This window comes from Sinocyclocheilus anshuiensis, unplaced genomic scaffold, assembly GCF_001515605.1.
Source record: "Sinocyclocheilus anshuiensis isolate Anshui unplaced genomic scaffold, SAMN03320099.WGS_v1.1 scaffold1534, whole genome shotgun sequence".
In the NCBI taxonomy this organism is placed as follows: domain Eukaryota; kingdom Metazoa; phylum Chordata; class Actinopteri; order Cypriniformes; family Cyprinidae; genus Sinocyclocheilus; species Sinocyclocheilus anshuiensis.
The window spans coordinates 133,345-153,449 of NW_015544232.1; the positions used below are offsets into that span (position 1 = coordinate 133,345).

General features: G+C 38.8%; 1 protein-coding gene across 1 annotated transcript in view; it reads right to left on the reverse strand.

Moving 5' to 3' along the window:
- Positions 1-960: 960 nt before the first annotated feature.
- kcnk5a (potassium channel, subfamily K, member 5a) overlaps positions 961-20,105 on the reverse strand; it is a 39,611-nt gene continuing 20,466 nt past the window's right edge. The window contains exons 2-5 of the mRNA XM_016498327.1: positions 18,489-18,600; positions 17,948-18,114; positions 17,633-17,801; positions 961-2,840 (exon numbers count right to left, since the gene is read on the reverse strand). Of these exons, the coding sequence (XP_016353813.1) occupies positions 1,915-2,840; positions 17,633-17,801; positions 17,948-18,114; positions 18,489-18,600 (1,374 nt within the window). The 3' untranslated portion in view covers positions 961-1,914. The remainder of the gene's footprint in view (positions 2,841-17,632; positions 17,802-17,947; positions 18,115-18,488; positions 18,601-20,105) is intronic.

Here is a 20,105-nt window from a genome sequence, read left to right on the forward strand (position 1 = left end):
GAAATGTAACATTCAACCAAATGTAGCACAGATCAATAACAGGCTCACAACAAGGAGCCTAATACTTGGTCAAGAGTACATTGGAGAGTGATTGAACAAAAGACAACACTAAAGCTCATTAGATGAAAGGTAAATTGGAGCAAAATGTATTTACGTGATGCACACACCAATGAATATTAGAGACATACAGTAGCAAATTAGAGTGCATATGTAAGTTCAATCAACTTTTATTAAAACGAAAGAAAGAAAGAAAGAAAGAAAAAGAAAGAAAGAAAGAAATAAAGAAAGAAAGAAAAAGAAAGAAAGAAAGAAAGAAAGAAAGAAAGAAAGAAAGAAAGAAAATACAAAAGTGACACACACACAGAGCGCTTGCTGAATGACAGAAAGCTGCCGCTGTATCCTCCGCACATGCTTTTAAGCGTCCTGGTCACTACGTCACCCCGCCCGTGACGTGTCGCCCATCCATTGGACTGATTACACATGTGATTCAGAGCGTGGTCATGCTGAAGGCGTTCCCAATGTGTTTCGACGCAGCTCGAGTTCCTGAAGGGGAAACACGATATTGTAATGCATTACTTTTAAAAGTAACTTTTCCCCAACCCTGCAAAAGATAGAATGCATTTGAGTGAATGAATTTGGGGAGCCTTATTTGTTCAGAGTGTAGTCAGGTGTTCAGGTGAACTGTTTGCGTCTGTTTTGGGCTTAACTAGTTATAGTTGGTTATAACTAGTTTGGGCTTAACTGACTAAACTTTTACAGTACAAATATCTGAAATGAAGATAAATTTACTTGAGAAACAAAAATATAAAGAAAGAAAGAAAGAAATAAAGAAAGAAAAAGAAAGAAAGAAAGAAAGAAAGAAAGAAAGAAAGAAAGAAAGAAAGAAAGAAAGAAAGAAAGAAAGAAAGAAAGAAAGAAAGAAAGAAAGAAAGAAAGAAAGAAAGAAAGAAAGAAAGAAAGAAAGAAAGAAAGAAAATCCAAAAGATTATTAAGGGAGATCGCTCTTAAAACACATTTACATCTGCAACAGGATGACTCAGGATGCAACTCGCTACACACAAGGGGCATTCAGTATCATGATGCAAGAGAATCATGTGAGAAAACCACAACTAGAATTTTTATTTTTTAATCCTTTGGAGTATTATAATGGTTATTTTGTATGTTGGTTTTATGTCAACATGGAACCAGCATAATGTCAACACGTGAGTCAGACACTAAAACAGTCATTATTATGTTAGTAAAACTGCCACTGCAATAATTTCCTGTTATCTTGGCTGATTTCCTGTAATCTTGGGCCTATTCAAATACGGTCTTCTTGACTTGACTTCTCTACACAGAGCAAGGCCCATAGAGTTTTTCAGTGTGGATTATCATCTTATTGACAGTTAGGAGTTAACACATTTTAGGAACATAAAAACAATGCCTGCATCAATAAAAGACTTGGAATAAAAATCACAGTGTTAAAAAGTCAAATCATGACATACCATTTAAAACAAATCCCAAGTTAAAACCTAACAGGTCAACATGGTTACCCAATAGAAAACTTTGGGCTAAAATGGAAGACAATAAAAATAGGTTCAACATCCAATAAGGATTAAGCTTTGACAGGTTGACAGTTTTTTCTCTTTCTTTATCTAAAAAAGAAAGAAAAAAAAATTCCACCAATATGGTGGGGGAAAAAAACATGCAGTGAACATGCATTGTTAGTGATCCAGGTCATAGTGAATATTAAACCCTGCAGTTTAGACACATCTGTTGTATCACTTGCAAAACAATCAAAACAAAACATTAATTATATATATATATATATAATGTAAAATCCCATTTGAAAAGTGTAAATGGGGTGTGAGTAAAATGTTATTTTTCATGAAAGAAAAACTTTAGAGTTTTAAGAAAGGAAGAAAGGAGACAGAATCAAATGTCAGTGTTGTCCTCTTTGGAATACTCTTCCACCAGCTGTTCATAAGAGTGGCCATGGTCCAACCCTTCTGTGGTGAATACGGAGGTCTCCGATTCTGAGCCCTGTCCCTTTTTGAAATCCGTCTCATCAGCAGTTGAGAACTTCGGTATAAATTCATTATCATCATCCTCCAAGTTGTTGATTAGCAAATTCTCTTCATCAATGAAGGTAATGTTGGCATTGGGAAACATGAGGGTCTGGTAACTTTTGGAGTCCCATGTGATCCGGCCATCGCTGCAGCCTCTAGGTTTGAGACCTTTATGGTTCTCTCCTGCCTCCTTGTCCAACTGATTCTCATACATTCTTATACAGTCTAGGTCGGTGTCTGTTTCTCCTTCCCCGTGCATTTCATTCATGAGAAGACATTCCTCTTGGCTAAGAAGGTAGCTCTTGGATTTTGAGAGAGCTACAGTAACTCTGTCACTGAAGCTATAGCGGCGCTTCTGTCGAGGTGAGCGGTCTAGACTGAGAATGGAATTTCCATGAATGGAAAGACTATCACTGCAGCTCTTCGAGTGGTTTGGTGCTTTATTCTTGCTGCCGGTGACTAAGCTGACACGTTGATCTTCTCCTTCCTTCTCGGCACCTATCTGCTTGATTAAGTCATTATAACATTCTTTTCTCTTGGACAGGAAGCTAAAGATGTTGGCATTATTGGGAGTTGGTGGCAGATGTAGGGTCTTGTGACTTTCCTTGATGCGCTGTAATTCATCCAGAGAAAGTTTGCGCCTTTTACGGCGCTTCTTTAGAGCTTTGTGAGCCTCCACAACCATGCGCACCTTCCAGTTGAAAAACAAAGAGAGCCATGCCAGACCAAGATAAATCCACACCTCTACAAAGTACCGATACAGAGTAGGGTAGGCAGCATTGGGGTCAACACCTAAACAAAACAGATACAAAGAAAATAGTTTGCAAATTTATAATTAAAATATGTCAACAATGTACAGTTTATACATTTATGATTAACTCTACTATACATATATGCCTTTCTCATGAACTCAAAATGACTCCTATCTATGCTTCACTAAAACAACTTACACTTGGAGACTCTGAATTTCCCAAAAGTAACTAGACTAGTGTTGTCAAAAGACCCGGTATTTCAGTACCAAGTCGGTACTAAAAAAATGAAAACGTTACGGTACCAGGTTTTTTTAAGTACCGGTGGTACCGAGTACCCGGTCAACCCGGATGCGCTATCCGAAAGCTATCCTCTTCCAGTGTTGCCAATTCCATATTTTAATTTGAATTTCGGATTGAAATAAACATCGACGTTACGTAGTTAATACGTAGTTAATCGTTACCATAAGCGCGGCTGACGCTAATATAATGAGCATTAGAATGAATTTTGTTCAAAATGATTTTAGGCCATTGTTGAGTGTAATATGGCTGTTATAGCTCTTAAAAAGAACTAGAGAAGTATAGCTTGACAGGACAAACTTTGATGTTGGCTTGACAAATCCTTTTTTGAAAGTAAAAAAAAAAAAATTGAAAGTTTGATGGTTATATAGATGCAGGCGGCTAAACACGCAGCTAGCTAGCTAGGCATTGATAACAATTTAACATTGTTGCTTACATGTTTAGCACATCTTAATATCTTAATAACCTGACATGGTCCTGTCACATTAACACCCTGGTGAAGAAGGCCCGTCAGTGTCTGTTCCACCACAGATGCCTGAAGGACTTTAAATCGCCCTCTAAGCTGCTCAGGAACTTTTAAACCTGCACCACTTAGAGCATCTTGATGGGAAACATTACAGCCTGGTTTGGGAACAGCACAAAGACAAACGAGAACCCCAGAGGGTGGTGCAATCAGCTGAGCTTGGGCTGGGCATAATATTGAGTTTGTACAATATATCGATATATTGTATCGCAGATATCACCCAAAGAAGTTATTGTAAATGAAATGATCACATATAATAGTTTTGATGTGCTCTGCTTGACTGAAACCTGGCTAAAACCAAATGATTATATTGGTCTAAATGAGTCTACTCCACCAAGCTACTGTTCGTGAAAAGCGCTACACAAATAAACTTTAATTGAATTGAATTGAAAAGGTCTGGGAACATTGGCAGCTTTGAATGGCCAAGGCCCACTCAAGAGGCCATAAGACTGATCACGTTTCGTTTTGTGCCGTTCATGTTTAGGGGCGTGGAAATGTCTCCACGTTAACAGACCGGTGTGTAAAACTCTTGGACTTATTCGAAAGATTCTATGCCACGAACTTTAAATATTTCACATGCTTTCGAAAATCCAGTGTCTAGCTGATCCTGATAAGCACTCGTCACAGTTGTAAATATGAAGCTTTCTTCTTCCATGAGGGGGTTTGCCTTCACGGCATCTTTGTTTCCATGTGGAACATTAAAGAACGCGACATACACATTTCCCAGAAATCCTGTATATTTCAACCAATCCGATGACGACTTCAAAACTCCTGAAGTGTTTCCAATTTTGTGTGCTATATGCATCAGACATTCAGCCACCGATGTCTGTGAGCGTGACGTCTGAGGCTGAGAATACCTTTATTTATATAGTGCTTTATACAATACAGATTGTGTCAAAGCAGCTTTACAGTATTAAACAGGAAAATAGTGTGTCGATAATGCAAGAGGACAATAATACGACTTCAAAACTCCTGAAGTGTTTCCAAGTTTGTGTGCTATATGCATCAGACATTCAGCCACCGATGTCTGTGAGCGTGACGTCTGAGGCTGAGAATACCTTCATTTATATAGTGCTTTATACAATACAGATTGTGTCAAAGCAGCTTTACAGTATTAAACAGGAAAATAGTGTGTCGATAATGCAAGAGGACAATAATAAACACTCAATTTTTCAGTTAAAGTCAGTTCATTATTGATTCAGTGATGTCATCGTTCAGCTCAGATCAGTTCAAATAGTATCTGCGCAATCAAGTCAAACACATTGCCAAAAATTAAGAGTCCCCAACTAAGCAAGTCAAAGGCGACAGTGGCAAGGAACCAAAACACCATCGGTGACAGAAATGCTGAAAAAAAACCTTGGGAGAAACCAGACTCAATCGGGGGGCCAGTTCTCCTCTGGCCAGACGAAACCAGCATAGTGTGGTTTAATTCCAGACTGCAACACAAATCAGAATTGTGCAGAGGACTTGTCTGGTTCTCGTGGTCTTGTGCTGATGGCCGTCTAGTTGACGAGTTCTTTTCAGGGGATCTGTCTCTGGGGCTCATCAACCTAGACAGTGTTCTATGTTTTTACATGTGGAGGTTTTTGGTCCGATAATTAACACCTCTATTTTTTCAAAATTTAGCAGTAGGAAATTACTAGTCAACCAGTTTTTTATATCAATGCATTCCATTAGTTATGCAAATTGGTATGCTTTGTTGGGCCGCAAAGAAATATAGAGCTGAGTATCTTCAGCATAACAGTGAAAGCTAACACCATGATTCATGGGGCCTGTTTCAATAAGGAGGTTTAAACAACTCTGAGATAAAACTCGAACTCTGTGACTTACCCTGAGATGGGAAACTTGAGTTTTCGGGTTCTGAACAGCTGAATTGTGTTAGTTCCCTCAACTCTGAGTGCGTTGACTCTGATTCACCATGGCAATAACACCCAAAAAAAAGGACGTCCGCATACTTCCGAGTCAACAATACGTAACTTTAATTCTTAATCACTGTTGTAATATCAAAGGTAAAAAGTGGCAGAACAGTAGGTTATTGAACTAATATTAATTTTCATGGTATCCCACAGGAATAAAAAAAAGCAGCTAAACATGAAGTATAAAAAACATAATTCAATCAGGTAAAGCTTTAAGCATAAAAGGTTCATGGGTGTAGGCTAAGACATATTAAATAAAGACATATCAAGACATTAAATAAATATCATTCAGTGTCTATTTCAATGTGCAGCAGCTTTTTCCACATAGTCTAATGCTCTTTTCACATAATTAAATGTTCTCTAATCCAAACGGTTGCATTTCTTAATTAGAGTAATGAAATTAACATTTGACTTCTACCCAGCCAACAGCAAGAAGGCTCACAAAATAATGAAGAACAGATGAATGTGTTTATTAGACATTTGCCAGTATTCGGTAATACGGTATATCACGATAATGAACATGCACGATATTGTTATCTTGGGCACTTCAAAATATCGTGAATAATTATTTATTTCAAATTACTCAGATTTTTTGAATGCATTTAAATAATACTTTCCCATCAACTGGTTAAAATGCACAGCACCGCTGTATGCTGCATAAAAGAGGCATGCACACTCTGATGTAAACAAGCCCAACACAGATGAGAATCACTTTGGGGAAAGAGTGAAGGAGACGTGCTGAATGAAAATGCACATTCACTTTCTGACAGCAGAGGGCGCTGATGGAACAGCAGAAATGTAGCCGTTACCCCGGTAACCCATAAGCAAAGCGCTGTGCTACTTTCTGAAACGTATTTAAATGATTTAAACAGCCATTCAGATTTTTGTATTCACAGTGGTGTTCATCACATCACTAAATACTTAGACTTAACGGCTATTTATTTTCAAACTTTTATACATTTTAATCTGGACTGCAACATGCCCTTGATATTGTTTGAAAATGTTTTGATTCCAGGGGCGTTTCCTCTGAGGAGGCAAGGGAGGCAGTGTCTCCTCAAAATATTGGATGAGAAAAAAAATTTGAACTAAAATAAAACAATGCCCATATTACAAAGTATAACATTATTTTTATAAAGTTTTTCTAAATGAACACTGTCCAACAGCGACACCCACAGGTAAAGCTACAGCGGAGGCTTGCCTCCCCTGAGCCCATTGACAATTAACAGAGACCCCATAGTGTGCCGTGACTTTACTGGGGGGTAATTGAGAATGAATGGGGGAAAGTCACGTGAGAGGAGGCAATGCCTCCATCGCGATATGATTGGATATGACTGGTTATGCTCGGCTGTGATTGGTTCATGCGATAAATCTCGCCTCTTGTGTTCATGCATATTCTGTGTTCGCGAATCAGTCTGAATTAACAATATAATGGTGTTAATGGGAAGACTTATTAAAAAAAATAAGTAAACAACTCACACTTAGATATATAATCACTTTGTTACATCAAAAAAAAAAAAAAAGACTTAAAATGGCCTGAAAACATGACCTAATAATTGTGATAATAATATTATCACATTATATTAATAATAATAACAACATGACCCATAATTAGTGAGTAATTAGCTTGGTAAAATTTAAAGTAAATCTCTGTGTCTGTGACCAATATTTACTCAGCTTTGATGGCTGATGAACCCGAATAATTCAAAAAGTTAAAAGTAAACTATTAAAAAGAATAGCTGAACATAAGTTCACAAATAAAATATATTGTTTAAATTGTTACTGCCTTGAGTTATTATTTTAATAAATGCAAAATGCTTAAAAACACTAACTTGAGATGAACACATGGCTTTAATAAATATAATATTGATTACATTGTTGTTAATGTAAAAATATAAAATAGAATTGTATTTTTTTTTTATAGTGTAAGTAATGTTTATTTAACAAATAAAATGTGACTGGGACATGAATTTACATTTGATTAAAAAACAAACAAAAAAGAGGCCTTCTCATTTCCGAACACCACCGCACACCACTGTTTGATTCTTTATTATTTGGTCACACTTTACAATAAGGCTCCATTATTTTACATTAGTTTATTGGTTAACATAAGCTGCCAATAAAAAATGTGTCTAAAGCATTTATTAATCTTAGTTAATTTCAACATTTAATAACATGCTATTAAAATCAAAAGTTGTAACTATTATTTAATGGACCCGAGCTAACATGAACTAAAAGCTGTATTTTTTGTTTGTTTTTTTTACAAAGAATAATAACTTCTGTAACAAATGTAGCTTTTGCTCATTGTTAATGTTAATGCATTAACTAAGGTTAACTAATGAGACCTTATTGTAAGGTGTTACCTATTGTTCTTTATAATTCTTTTGCACTTTAATCTGTTTGAAACATTTGTTTAGTTTATACATTTTTCTGTATTGCTTTATTGTATTTAAATGTCCAGTTCTTTGTTATATTAAAAAGTTATCAAACCTGTTATATTATGACAACACTTTTTTGCAACTTTTTCAATATTGTGATAATGCCGTATACCATGATAAAAGCTTCTGCAATTATTGCAACATGAAAATTGAATACGGTAACATGCCTATGGTGTTTATCTGTATCATATCTGTTTTTATTTGTTGAACATCAATTAAATTGTTACCCTTAAATTGGTTTGGACGTTTTTTGCATTTGCTAGTTCGGGAAACAGACACAGTCTGTATAGTATGATAGCTAAGGTGTAGTAAGTAGTCTCTGTGCTTAGAATGAACTGACTTGAAGTGAGGCGGCTAGCAGACAGTCGGTTTAGCCAGTCTGTCTGCTTCCTAACCTGGGCCCCAGTTAGTCAAGTATAAACTCTGAAAAGACTATGTGCCATATTTCTAGAGAGAAGAGCGGCACCACCCCTAGAGAGATGAAGACCATCTCTTTTCAACAGGTCAGGTCTACCCCAAAAACTCGTCCAATTGTCTATGAAAGTTATGTTATTCTCCTGCCACCACTTAGACATCCAGCCATTGAGTGATGACAGTCTGCTATATCTTGTCACCACGGTAAGCAGGGAGGGGACAAGAGCATATTTCAGTGTCTGACATCATACTTCTAAGTTCACACACCTTTGTAACGTGTTTTTAGTAATCTCTGACCGGTGAAGTCGAACATCATTAGTGCTGACGTGAATAACAATCTTACTGAATTTACGTTTAGCCAGCACTTTAAAATTTTCCAAGATGTCAGGCGCTCTGGCTCCCTAAACATTGGGTGGTGTCTCTATTTTCACGTTCCGTACGATAGAATCACCAATAACTAGGACACTTTCGTCAGGTTTCTCAGTGGGTGCATCACTGAGTGGGGAGAACCTGTTTAATGTTTTGATCTGAATGGAAAAGCAGTGTTTTGTCGCCCGCCCGGCTCTGCACCTGGAACCGAACAATGTACAGGACTCGCTAAGCTAGTCGCATCCAAAGCCGCATCTAAGGCCCTCACATTCTTACTATCCTCAATTATAGTTTGGATGCGTGTCTCTAGTTCTGAAATCTTCTCTGGCAGCATAACGTCTCCGGTTACTCACATAACCTTGGTTCCCTGAGAGAAGGGAATGAGACATTACATATGGGGAAACCTCTTTCCTCCAAAATGCCAAAGCCTCACTGAATCACTCTATTGCTCTGCAATAGCCAATGACGTTCAAGCATTTGCCCAATTGGCCCAATGTGCTCAGCCTCTGTATAGGCAATGTCTGGCACCAATTTACCTCAGAATCTTTCAACTGAATGAGAGTCAATGAGGCTCTGAGGGAGTTTTTCGCACAGCAGTTTACGTAATGTCTTGTTCCCTTCTCTCAGGGAACCAAGATTATGAGAGTAACTGGAGACGTTTCCTTATCGAATCGGTCTCTCGTCATTACGTATGGGGAACGTATAAAACCCCGTCGTGTGAAAAACATGCAGGTCCAGCTCGAACAGAGCCGATACAATAGACTTTGCACTTGCAATGACAAGCAAGCATAGTGGCGCGCTCACCCAGACTCCTTTAGGTCGGGTACCAGACCTAGTTGAAACACCCACATGCAGGTTTTGAAAAGAGCCAAGGCAGCGCCAGCACCGTCGGCGCCTCCCTATACACAGTCAAGCAGCACTGGACTAGCGTGATATAGGAAGTGAAAACAAGGCAACAAACATGTATGTGCATACATATATCACCAGCCTGTATGAGTGAGCATACATAAATGGAAACAAAGTCGCTTCAATTATTGCGTTTGTTTGTTCCGTTGTTGATGAATAATTATTATTATTTTTTTTTAAAGCTGGTCGGTCCCTACGGCTGCGTGAGAAATTCACCACATTCTCGTAGGTCGAGAAATTCACGACATTCTCGTAGGTCGAGGAACACGCTGGTCTAGATATAAAAATGCTGTGACTGCATAAAGCTGTGCACATAATGCGGCGGCCTTCATGCAGCAGCGCAGTCTCGCGCTGCCTAAATTACCTAGTTGAGACACACATCTGGTAGGGGCGTGTCTTCAAGCAAGTTGTCCATTGGCTGCTCAGCCTTGTCCTCCTGCACAGACAGAACGTGCGGTGCAAAAGGTTGTAAAATTTCTCAGAAGTGTTCTGAGATGACCAGCCCGCCGCCAGACAGATGTCCTGAATAGACATACCTTTAATCCAGGCCCATAAAGATGCCAGACTCCGAGTGGAGTGGGTTACGCACTCCCATTGGGCAGTCAAGTCCTCAGGAAGCATAAGCCAAGCAAACAGCTTTCACAATCCAGTGTGACATCCTCTGTTTCGACAGAAAAAACATCTTGTGCCTTTCTTAGCGCCCGTGAAGCAGACAAACAGCTGCTCTGAAGTTCAAAACTGGCTAGTTCTGTCTATATAAGCACGCAGGGCACGCACGGGGCACAAAGCGTGCTTCTGTGACACTGAATCGGAGGCTAGTTTGGCGGGCCAGAATGCTTGAATCGTAATAACCTGAGCTCTGAACGGTGTTGAGAGCACTTTAGGTGTGTAGCCATGTCTAGGTGTGAGTCTGACCATACAATAGTCCGGGCCAAACTGCATACAAGCACTGCTGACCGAGAGGGCATGCAATTCACCCACTCGCTTCCCACATGCTACCGCAAGCAGTAGTGCCCTCGTAAATGAGATTACTTCCAAGTCACTCAATTCAGCTGGTTCAAAAGGTGGGCCAGACAGAGCACTAAGCACTAATGACAAGTCCCATACTGGCATCAGACGAGGGCAGGGGGATTCAGCTGCGTCACGCCCCGAACAAAGCTCATTACTAGGGGGTGTTTACCCACTGAACGACCCTCCAACATGTCAGAGGCAACGATAGTGGCCACATAGTCGTTCTTGGAGGATGGTCAAAATAGCGAGGATATCGCAACTCACTGGGTCTTCATGTCTACCGGCACACCAGTTCGCAAACACTTTCCACTTCAGAGTATATAGGTGCCTAATCGGAGGGGCTCTAGCCTCTGTTATCATGTGTAACACTCGTTGTGAAATGGTCAGCTGGTTTGTTCTGCGCTCACTTGCCATACATGCAGGTCCCACAGTTCTGGCTTGGGGTGCTAGATGGTCCCCCTTGTCTGGGACAGAAGATCCCTCCTCAGCAGGATCTGCGGGGGGGCTGACGATAGATTTATGACAATAGATTTACCAGCTCTGGGGACCACGGCTGGTTGGACCATTTCGGTGCTGTCAGCAGTAGAGCATCCCTCTCCTCCCTGATCTTTTGCAGCATTAGCGGCATAATTTTGACCAGGGGGAATGCATATTTTAATCGTCGTTAGAGAGAAGAATAATGGGCAGTGAGCATTCTCCTCTGATGCAAAGAGGTCGATTTCCACTTCGCCAAAGAGACTCCAGATCATCTTCACTGTTTGAGGATGTAGTCTCCACTCCCCGTGAATAATGCCCTCCCTGGACAGCATGTCCACACCACAATTCAAACTGCCTGGTAAATGCACTGCTCAAATCGAGAGGAGTGTCTGATCTGCCCAAAGGAGTAGGCGCCGTGCCAGGCTTTGCAGGGCACACGAGTGCACTCCTCCCTGGCGATTGATGTACACTACCACTGCTGTATTGTCCATTCGGATCAGAATGTGATGGTCTCTCACGAACTGAAGAAATTCCTGCAGTGATCAGTGAACACAAGTTCCACAACCACACAAACACAAGCTCTTCGCCCATTTAGCATGCCTAGGCCTGTCTGTGAACATGCAAAAGAGCACGCTTCAACCCTGCCAGTCGATTACATTCCTGGGGATGGTTTTAGACTCACGCACAATGCTCACATGCTTATCACAGCACAGAGGCCAGCATATAAATTGCCTAGAAATGGAAGCTGTTCAGCTTGGTAGGCTGCTCGGGGACTGCCCCATATCTGCCACAGCCTCCGTGAGAATACTCATGAGCTCTGCATCCAACAAGGCAGGGGTGGAGCTAGACTCATCTGTAATGGCCTCCGACAGAAGCACTCGTGGACATCGTATCATCCTCCCCACAGCCAAATGAAAACAGGTCCCGCGCTTCAGATGGAGGATGGAAACTGTCCTTGGCATAGGAGAGTGGAGGCTCTGGCGAACGAAGGCGACGTGGGCGTTGGGCCTACGTTAGCAGATCAGTAGGGCTGGGCATCTGCGATCTCTCGGCCTGCGACTCAATGGAGGCGGGTGGGGGAGATGCAGAAGCCAATGGGCCGCCGTTTGGCAGGACCAAGCAGGCTCAGCAAACCAATCCTTCCAATGTCACCGCAGCATGGGCGTGGCCCAGACACAGCACACATGCTGCATGCCCAGAAACTCAATGAGCCTGCCACACATGCAGCATCCGCGAAGAGACATTTTCTAATTTCTTCTTCTTTCGCCGGAACGCAGGAGGGGATCACTTTCTGCATTGTCCGTTCTCATCAAGCAGGTCAATGGCGAAACAGTCTCCAAGTGAAGGAGAAAGATTCTGAGTTAAATTGGTGCCCAACATTGCCCATATATTGGCTAAGCCCGCCAATTGGGCGAATGCTTGAACACCATTGGCTAGAGTGATTCAATTATGCTTCAGCATTTTGGAGGAAGAGTGTTTTCCAATACGTGATGTCGAGAGACCGACTCGATGAGGGAACTATTTCCCTGCATTTATAACACACTAAACTACACTAAACATGTGGCAAGCAGTGCAAGGTACAATAGCAGGAGAAGAAGCCATGACTCACCATGTTTGTTGAATGATTCCGACTTACCACAGTTGTTTGATGAACTCATGAAAAGAAGAGCGAGAAAGATGAAAGAAATGGTAGGCACGAATGACAAGCTAATGGATTCTAACGCGCTGTGCTATCGGTTTAGATTAAAAAGCGAACAATATCAAATTAATTTGTTAGATAATATCAGAAGTATGGTGATTAAGTGATTAAGTTATATTTTAGCAGTTTAAACAATAGAGTGATAGTATGATAGCGATTCCAACAACAAAAAAAACAAACAAGATTAATAAATCTCTGTGTCATACTATGTATTAAGTATGTGACACATAAAAATCTGATTTGAAAGAGAATGTTGTCACAAGATGGAAGGGGAAGTTATTTTCGTAAAGGCTACGGGGCACTTGAATAAAAAAAAAAATACTGCAATATACTATAAAAAATAAGAATAGTCCGTTTTGATTTCACGGTGAATTTAACAAGTTTTAGCCCATTGCTAAGCAGTTTAAACAACAGAGTGATAGTATGATAGCGATTCCAACAACAAAAAAAACTAAAGATTAATAAATCTCTGTGTCATACTATGTATTGTTAAGTATGTGACACATAAAAATCTGATTTGAAAGAGAATGTTGTCACAAGATGGAAGGGGGAGTTATTTTCGTAAAGGCTACGGGGCACTTGAATAAAAAAAAAAATACTGCAATATACTATAAAAAATAAGAATAGTCCGTTTTGATTTCACGGTGAATTTAACAAGTTTTAGCCCATTGCTACTATGTTTTAACATGTTGCTACTATGTTTTAACATGTTGCTACTATGATTCACACATTTACACATAATATTTATACTAGGGGTGTGCGATATGACGACATTTGATCGGGAACGTTTAAAATGTCTCCATGGTTCACTTTTTCGGAAATCATTGTATCGTGCCTACATCCCAACATGCAGTGCAAGTACGTGACAAACTGAGGTAATAGAGTGATAGTATGATAGCGATTCCAACAACAAAAAAAACAAACAAGATTAATAAATCTCTGTGTCATACTATGTATTAAGTATGTGACACATAAAAATCTGATTTGAAAGAGAATGTTGTCACAAGATGGAAGGGGAAGTTATTTTCGTAAAGGCTACGGGGCACTTGAATAAAAAAAAAAATACTGCAATATACTATAAAAAATAAGAATAGTCCGTTTTGATTTCACGGTGAATTTAACAAGTTTTAGCCCATTGCTACTATGTTTTAACATGTTGCTACTATGTTTTAACATGTTGCTACTATGATTCACACATTTACACATAATATTTATACTAGGGGTGTGCGATATGACGACATTTGATCGGGAACGTTTAAAATGTCTCCATGGTTCACTTTTTCGGAAATCATTGTATCGTGCCTACATCCCAACATGCAGTGCAAGTACGTGACAAACTGAGGTGCGCGCTACATGACGGCGTATTAACAGGCTTGTATACTTTGCTCCCGAGTTCAGTGAGATTTAGCAATACAGTGATAATGGATGAAAATACGGAGAAGTTAGTCACTAAAAAAAAAATCAACATCGATAATATGGAAATGGTTTGGATTTTCCCCAACAGACATGGCGCAAACAACAGTTATTTGCAAATGCTGCAATGATAAGATTCCCACCTCGGATGGCAACACAACAAATCTTTTTAACCACCTCAAAAGAAAGCACCTGAAAGAATATACTGACTGTCAAATTGTGAGGGGACCCCAGGCGAGTGCATCAGGTACAACCACGCAGCCAGAAGCTACAAGGCTTAAACAAACAACATTAAGGAAGAAAGCATTTGAGAAGGGAACTCTGTATGACAGGACAAGTCGACTTACCACAGTTGTTTGATGAACTCATGAAAAGAAGAGCGAGAAAGATTAAAGAAATGGTAGGCACGAATGACAAGCTAACGGAATTCTATCGCGCTGTGCTATCGCTGGAAAGATGTGATTGATGCAGTGACATTTTACCTGGCCAAGGATATGATTCCCATAAAAACTGTGGAAAATGAGGGTTTCAAAAGACTGCTCAAAGTCGTAGATCCAGCCGCAAATATTTTTCCGCCACGGCCATTTCACAGCTGTATTCCGAATGCCGCAGCAAGATGGAAAGCAAAATTCAAAATGTTACGTTTTTTGCTACAACCGCTGATTTGTGGTCTAGCCGCATTTCAGAACCTTATTTAAGTTTGACGATTCACTTTATTCATGACTGGAAGTTGTGCAGTGCATGTCTAGAAACAACATACTTCCCACAAGATCACATGGGGGAGCTCATAGCACAAGGCCTCAGGGAAGCGCTTGAATGATGGGGATTGAAAGAAGCGAACATGACCGGCATGACTACAGACAGTGGGACTAACATGATGAGGGCATTGGAGCTCAACAGTTGGACGCATCCGCAGTGCTTTGGGCACAGACTTCACCTAGCTATCGGTGATTGAAACTACAAATTTTTTTTTTTAAATTGTCATCACCGGCATTTAGGAGTTTGTTCGTTATAAGAAATAATTACAAATTGCATTAGGATCACTGAACAGTGTAAAATTATGAGATTAGTTTACAATATGAAATGCATTATTATATTTAAATGTTTTGTATATGAAAAAAAATATGGTATTGTAGATCTGTTTGGTTTCAATAAAATAGTACAATTTAAAAATATAAACATTTGTGAATAAAAATGTTATAGTGTGCATTGTTAAATCTATGCATTATTGTTTTTGTTTTTTTATTAGAAAAAAAGTGCCAAAGACCCTCGTGTTGAACGCATAACATCTGTCTGCAAGAAAGTTGTCAGTACCTTCTCTTTCAGCTGGAAGAAAAAGAGGGAGCTAAGTAATGCACAAACTGAGCTGAAACTACCTTAACAGAAACTCGTCACCGAGTCCCCAACACGATGTGGTTCCAGACTCAACATGATTGAGAGAGTTCTTGACCAGGAAAAGGCCATTTCTCAGGTCCTGAAGGCAGACAGGAAGACGAGACATTTGGTACCATCATGGCAAGACAGTGACGTGATGGAGTTTGTGAAAAAGGCACTGAGTCCAGAGTCCACTGGGAGACTTTACTGATGCACTCTCAGGTGAGGACTATGTGAGTGTATCCTACGTAAAACCAGTGCTTTACCTATTGAAAGTCAACATCTTGAGCCTGAATGATGACAACACTGAACTAACAAAAACAACGAAGACAATTATTTTAAATTACCTCACTAACAAATATCAGGATCCCACCACTGATGACCTGCTGGATATGGCTTCGCTTGTCGATCCCAGGTTCAAAACCCAGTATACTGACAGAGACAAGATAGAGGGAATACAAGCCAGAGCTGTGTCTGAGCTGGAGTCTTTGCTGACCATACAATATCCAGCTGCTGCAGCATCGGATCAGCAGCCTACATCTACCTCCACATCACAGAGCCCTGATGCAGAACAAACACAACCCAAGAAAGCAAAGAAATCACTTGCCAGCTTTTTGAAAACCTCAGGTGCTGTAAGTGCATCTGCAGCTGCAGGATCACCTTCCTTATCTCTAAAAGAGACAATAGAAGGGGAATTGAAGGACTACTCGTACACATCAAATGCAGAAAGTGAGGTGGATCCTCTGGAATGGTGGAGAGTTCATGAGGAAAACTTTCCAAGATTTAGCCAACTTGCTAGAAAGTACTTGTGCATTCCAGCAATAAGTGCTCCCTCAGAAAGAGGCTTCAGCACAGGTGGCAAAATTGTCACCTGCCAAAGGGAAACTCTCAAGCCAGATAAAGTCAATCAACTGGTTTTCCTCTCTAAAAATGTGTGATTGTGATCAGTCATACTTTGCGTTCTTTTAAAAGGAGATGTAAGTTGTAAGAAGGTGAGAGGTATGTTCTAAAGCTGCTAGTGCTAAGTTTACAAGAGTCATGATTCAGAAATATTTTTGCACCTTTGGTTGATTTGTTTTGGTTCTCACATTACACTTAAAACAATTACTTAAGAGATTACAAAAGGTAGTTAATTTAAATTATTATTTTTTTAATCTATTTATAGTGTTATAGTGTTGTGTGTTTACTTTTTGAAGCCAATGTTTATTTTGGGAGTTATGCTAAAGCCTCTGACTGCACTTATATTTATTTGACTAGAAGTTAATATTTTTATTTTATTTTTAAAAAGAAAAGAGGATCTGTGTCTAATAAGCTGTCTGAGTGTTACAGCTGTTGCCAATGTTAGATTTATTTTTAAACCAATGTTAATTTTGTGATGAGAAGTCTTTGATTGTAATTGAATGCAAGTCTTGTTGAATGTTCTTACATTGCAGAATTGCACTTGCATTAAATCTACACTTGATTAAAATATGCTTGAAAATATACTTTGGCCTAAATGGTATGTCATTTTTTTCCCCCTTTTATATTTTGTTACCTTGTAGGACTGCATTTTTAAATGGGGGCATTAGTTTGGCTGTATTTAGGGTCAGTAATGGCAAAATAGTCTTTAAAAAACCAACATGAAAAATAATCTTGATAAAATCGTGAAATTGTGATTTTTCCTGAAAACAATTGTGATATATTTTTGTTTATATCGCCCACCCTTAATATATACATAGTATCTTGCATGTTGCTACATAATAATAATAATGATAATAAATTATTTTATGTAATATGTATAATGTAATTATTATTATTATTATTATTACTATTGGTGTATGAGATAATAATAGGTGCTAATAATAAGCATGTGAGATAACAATAGTGATGCCTTGTCTGCCACTAATAAGCTTAAACAGTAGATAAGTATCTTGGCTTTGTTAATCCAACATAAGTGGCTAGATTCATTTTCTCAGGTGATTTATGATAACAAGCAGTTTTAACAACTCAGTCACCCACCTGCTACAAGATCACCAAATCCAATAGTTGTCAAAGTGACAAAAGAAAAATACAAGCCCTCAATATAGGTCCAGCCTTCTTGAGACATGAATACAAATGGAGGAATCACCAAATGCACCAACACACCCCATAACAGAAAGACAGCTGTGCAGGTGAACTGTGTTTTCCGCTTTAAGAAGAAGAAACACACACACACACAAACAATTAATAACCTTATAATAGAAAAATTTGCAAAATGCAGTTAGAGGTTTCACAGCTGTTATTATAGTGAAATTAAGATTTCAAATATAATGTTTTTTTGTAATTATTCCTTACCAATGTTACCCCTTTCTTAGTAAGATATTGCCCAAGGTGTTTAGCTCTTCCACCAAAAAACTTTCCAAGTTCACTGATCCATGTGAAACACAGTGGCACTCCAAAAAGACCATAAAAAATACAGAAAACCCTCCCTGAAGGTGTTTTGGGAGCAATATTTCCATAACCTGTGGAAATAAACAATTTTTGGTGAAAACATTCAGATTACGGTAAATACAATTTATGTCATTACAGTCTGAACACAACATGTTCTATCTTAAGACATGGCATCCATATATTTATCTGAGTATTAAAAAGAACAAAAGAATATATAGAGGAAAACAATGCTTAAAGTCTCTTAAAAGTTCTCTGTGAAAAATAATATAAAATTAAATAAAATTAAAATAATAATAATAATAAATGTTTGTAATGACTGTAGCATAAATATTCACCCATTTCCTGATTATTTTTAGCTAATTAAATCAATGTTTCCTTTGATTATTTCTCCAAGTGAAACCGATTCACTTGATTTTCACGCTGAGTAAATAGACTAGATCCTTACCTATAGTTGTAATAACTGTAGCTGCAAAGATGACAGCATTGGGCCAGTTCCAGTTGTTGAAGGTTTTGTCTCCTGTTATGGTGATGCCTTGTCCTGCAGCATCAGACACCACCTATTTCAAAAGAAAGAAAAAAATTGTGAGAGCAGTCACACATTCAATTCAAATATAACATCAGAGACTTTTCTTCAGAAGCAGTGTGGATTTGTTGTGTGTCTGAGATCAGAACTTCCATCCTCTCATGCCAGTATTGTTATCAACACCTCCCTGAGTATACTTAGCCAGACATAGTCAGTCATATTTGGGACATCATAATCAGTCATTTCTGGGACATGAGTGGGCCATCCCTCACTTAAAAGGTTTTTAGCTATGGATCTGATCTCAAATCATGCAAATCTATCCTAGAGATATAGTGAAGAAGGCATAATACGTCCCTAAACACTTGTACAATCACAGATAAAATGATCTGGTGAGTTATTAAACAGATAAACACTCACTTAAATAAATTATGACTGATTCTTCTTGATGAAACAGCTGCTCATGAAGCCCGGGGAACTATAACTGATGATGGTAAGGGCTGTTACATTTCCGACACACCCTAAGCAGTTTCAGGCTTCCGGCAGAGGGTGTACAGAGTGCTGCTGCAATGTACAGTGTATCCCTTTTCTGGACGGGATTTTTAAAAAGTTTTTTAAACAACATTTGAGTTACAGGTCTTATTGCTTGACATCTGTGATTTCATGTGGGTTGAGACAAACATTTACGTGTTTACGTGCACAGGTGGGGTGTGTCTTTTCTACATGTGGGCATTACAGAAGGTCATGTGCTGTGCAAATGGATTGAAAGAAAGGGATTGCCTTCTTTCAGCTTGTTGAACAATTGTATTTGTACATTTCTACTGTGTAATGGCTGAAGCAGCAGTGACACTCATGGTAACCAGATTCATTGTGAACTACAGTGAAACCATCAATTATTAGGCAATGCAATAAAATAGCTTCTTCTCCTTGTAAACGATACCATGAAGAATGAGCTTCACATTTTCTATATTGCAATTACATATTAATGTTTGTAATGTTTGTTGCATATAGTGAACAACGCAGAATAGAACCTGAGGTAATCATTATCATCACAGAACAAGCTCAAAATTGCCACTTGTTATTTTAAACTAACTTTTACATGTATAACGTACTACCACTGGTAATTTGAGTAATTTATCCAATAGAAATTACATCATAAAGTCGACTTTTAACAGATGCTTATAGTGATCTAAACTTAACACCTTGCAACTCCTTAAGTTACAGCAAGAAAAAAGGCTTTTTGACAAAAAATAAGTACACTAGTAGTAGCAATAAATTTAAATGTGCCTGCAGTGTGAACTAATTATTAAAGAGAAGGAGATAATTGGTTTACGTGCTGCTTGAACTTAGGTGGCAACGGCAATCTGTCGCTACATTAAAGACCAAATTGTGAAAAGTCATTGATTCGTATTAAAAGTAACAAAGTTACAAAATTTCACAAATAATTCTTAGTGTTTAGTAAGATTTATGCATCAAATATATGCAATAAATAAATCTACTAGCTGCAATGCAATGTTTTCTTCATTTGTACATATATATATA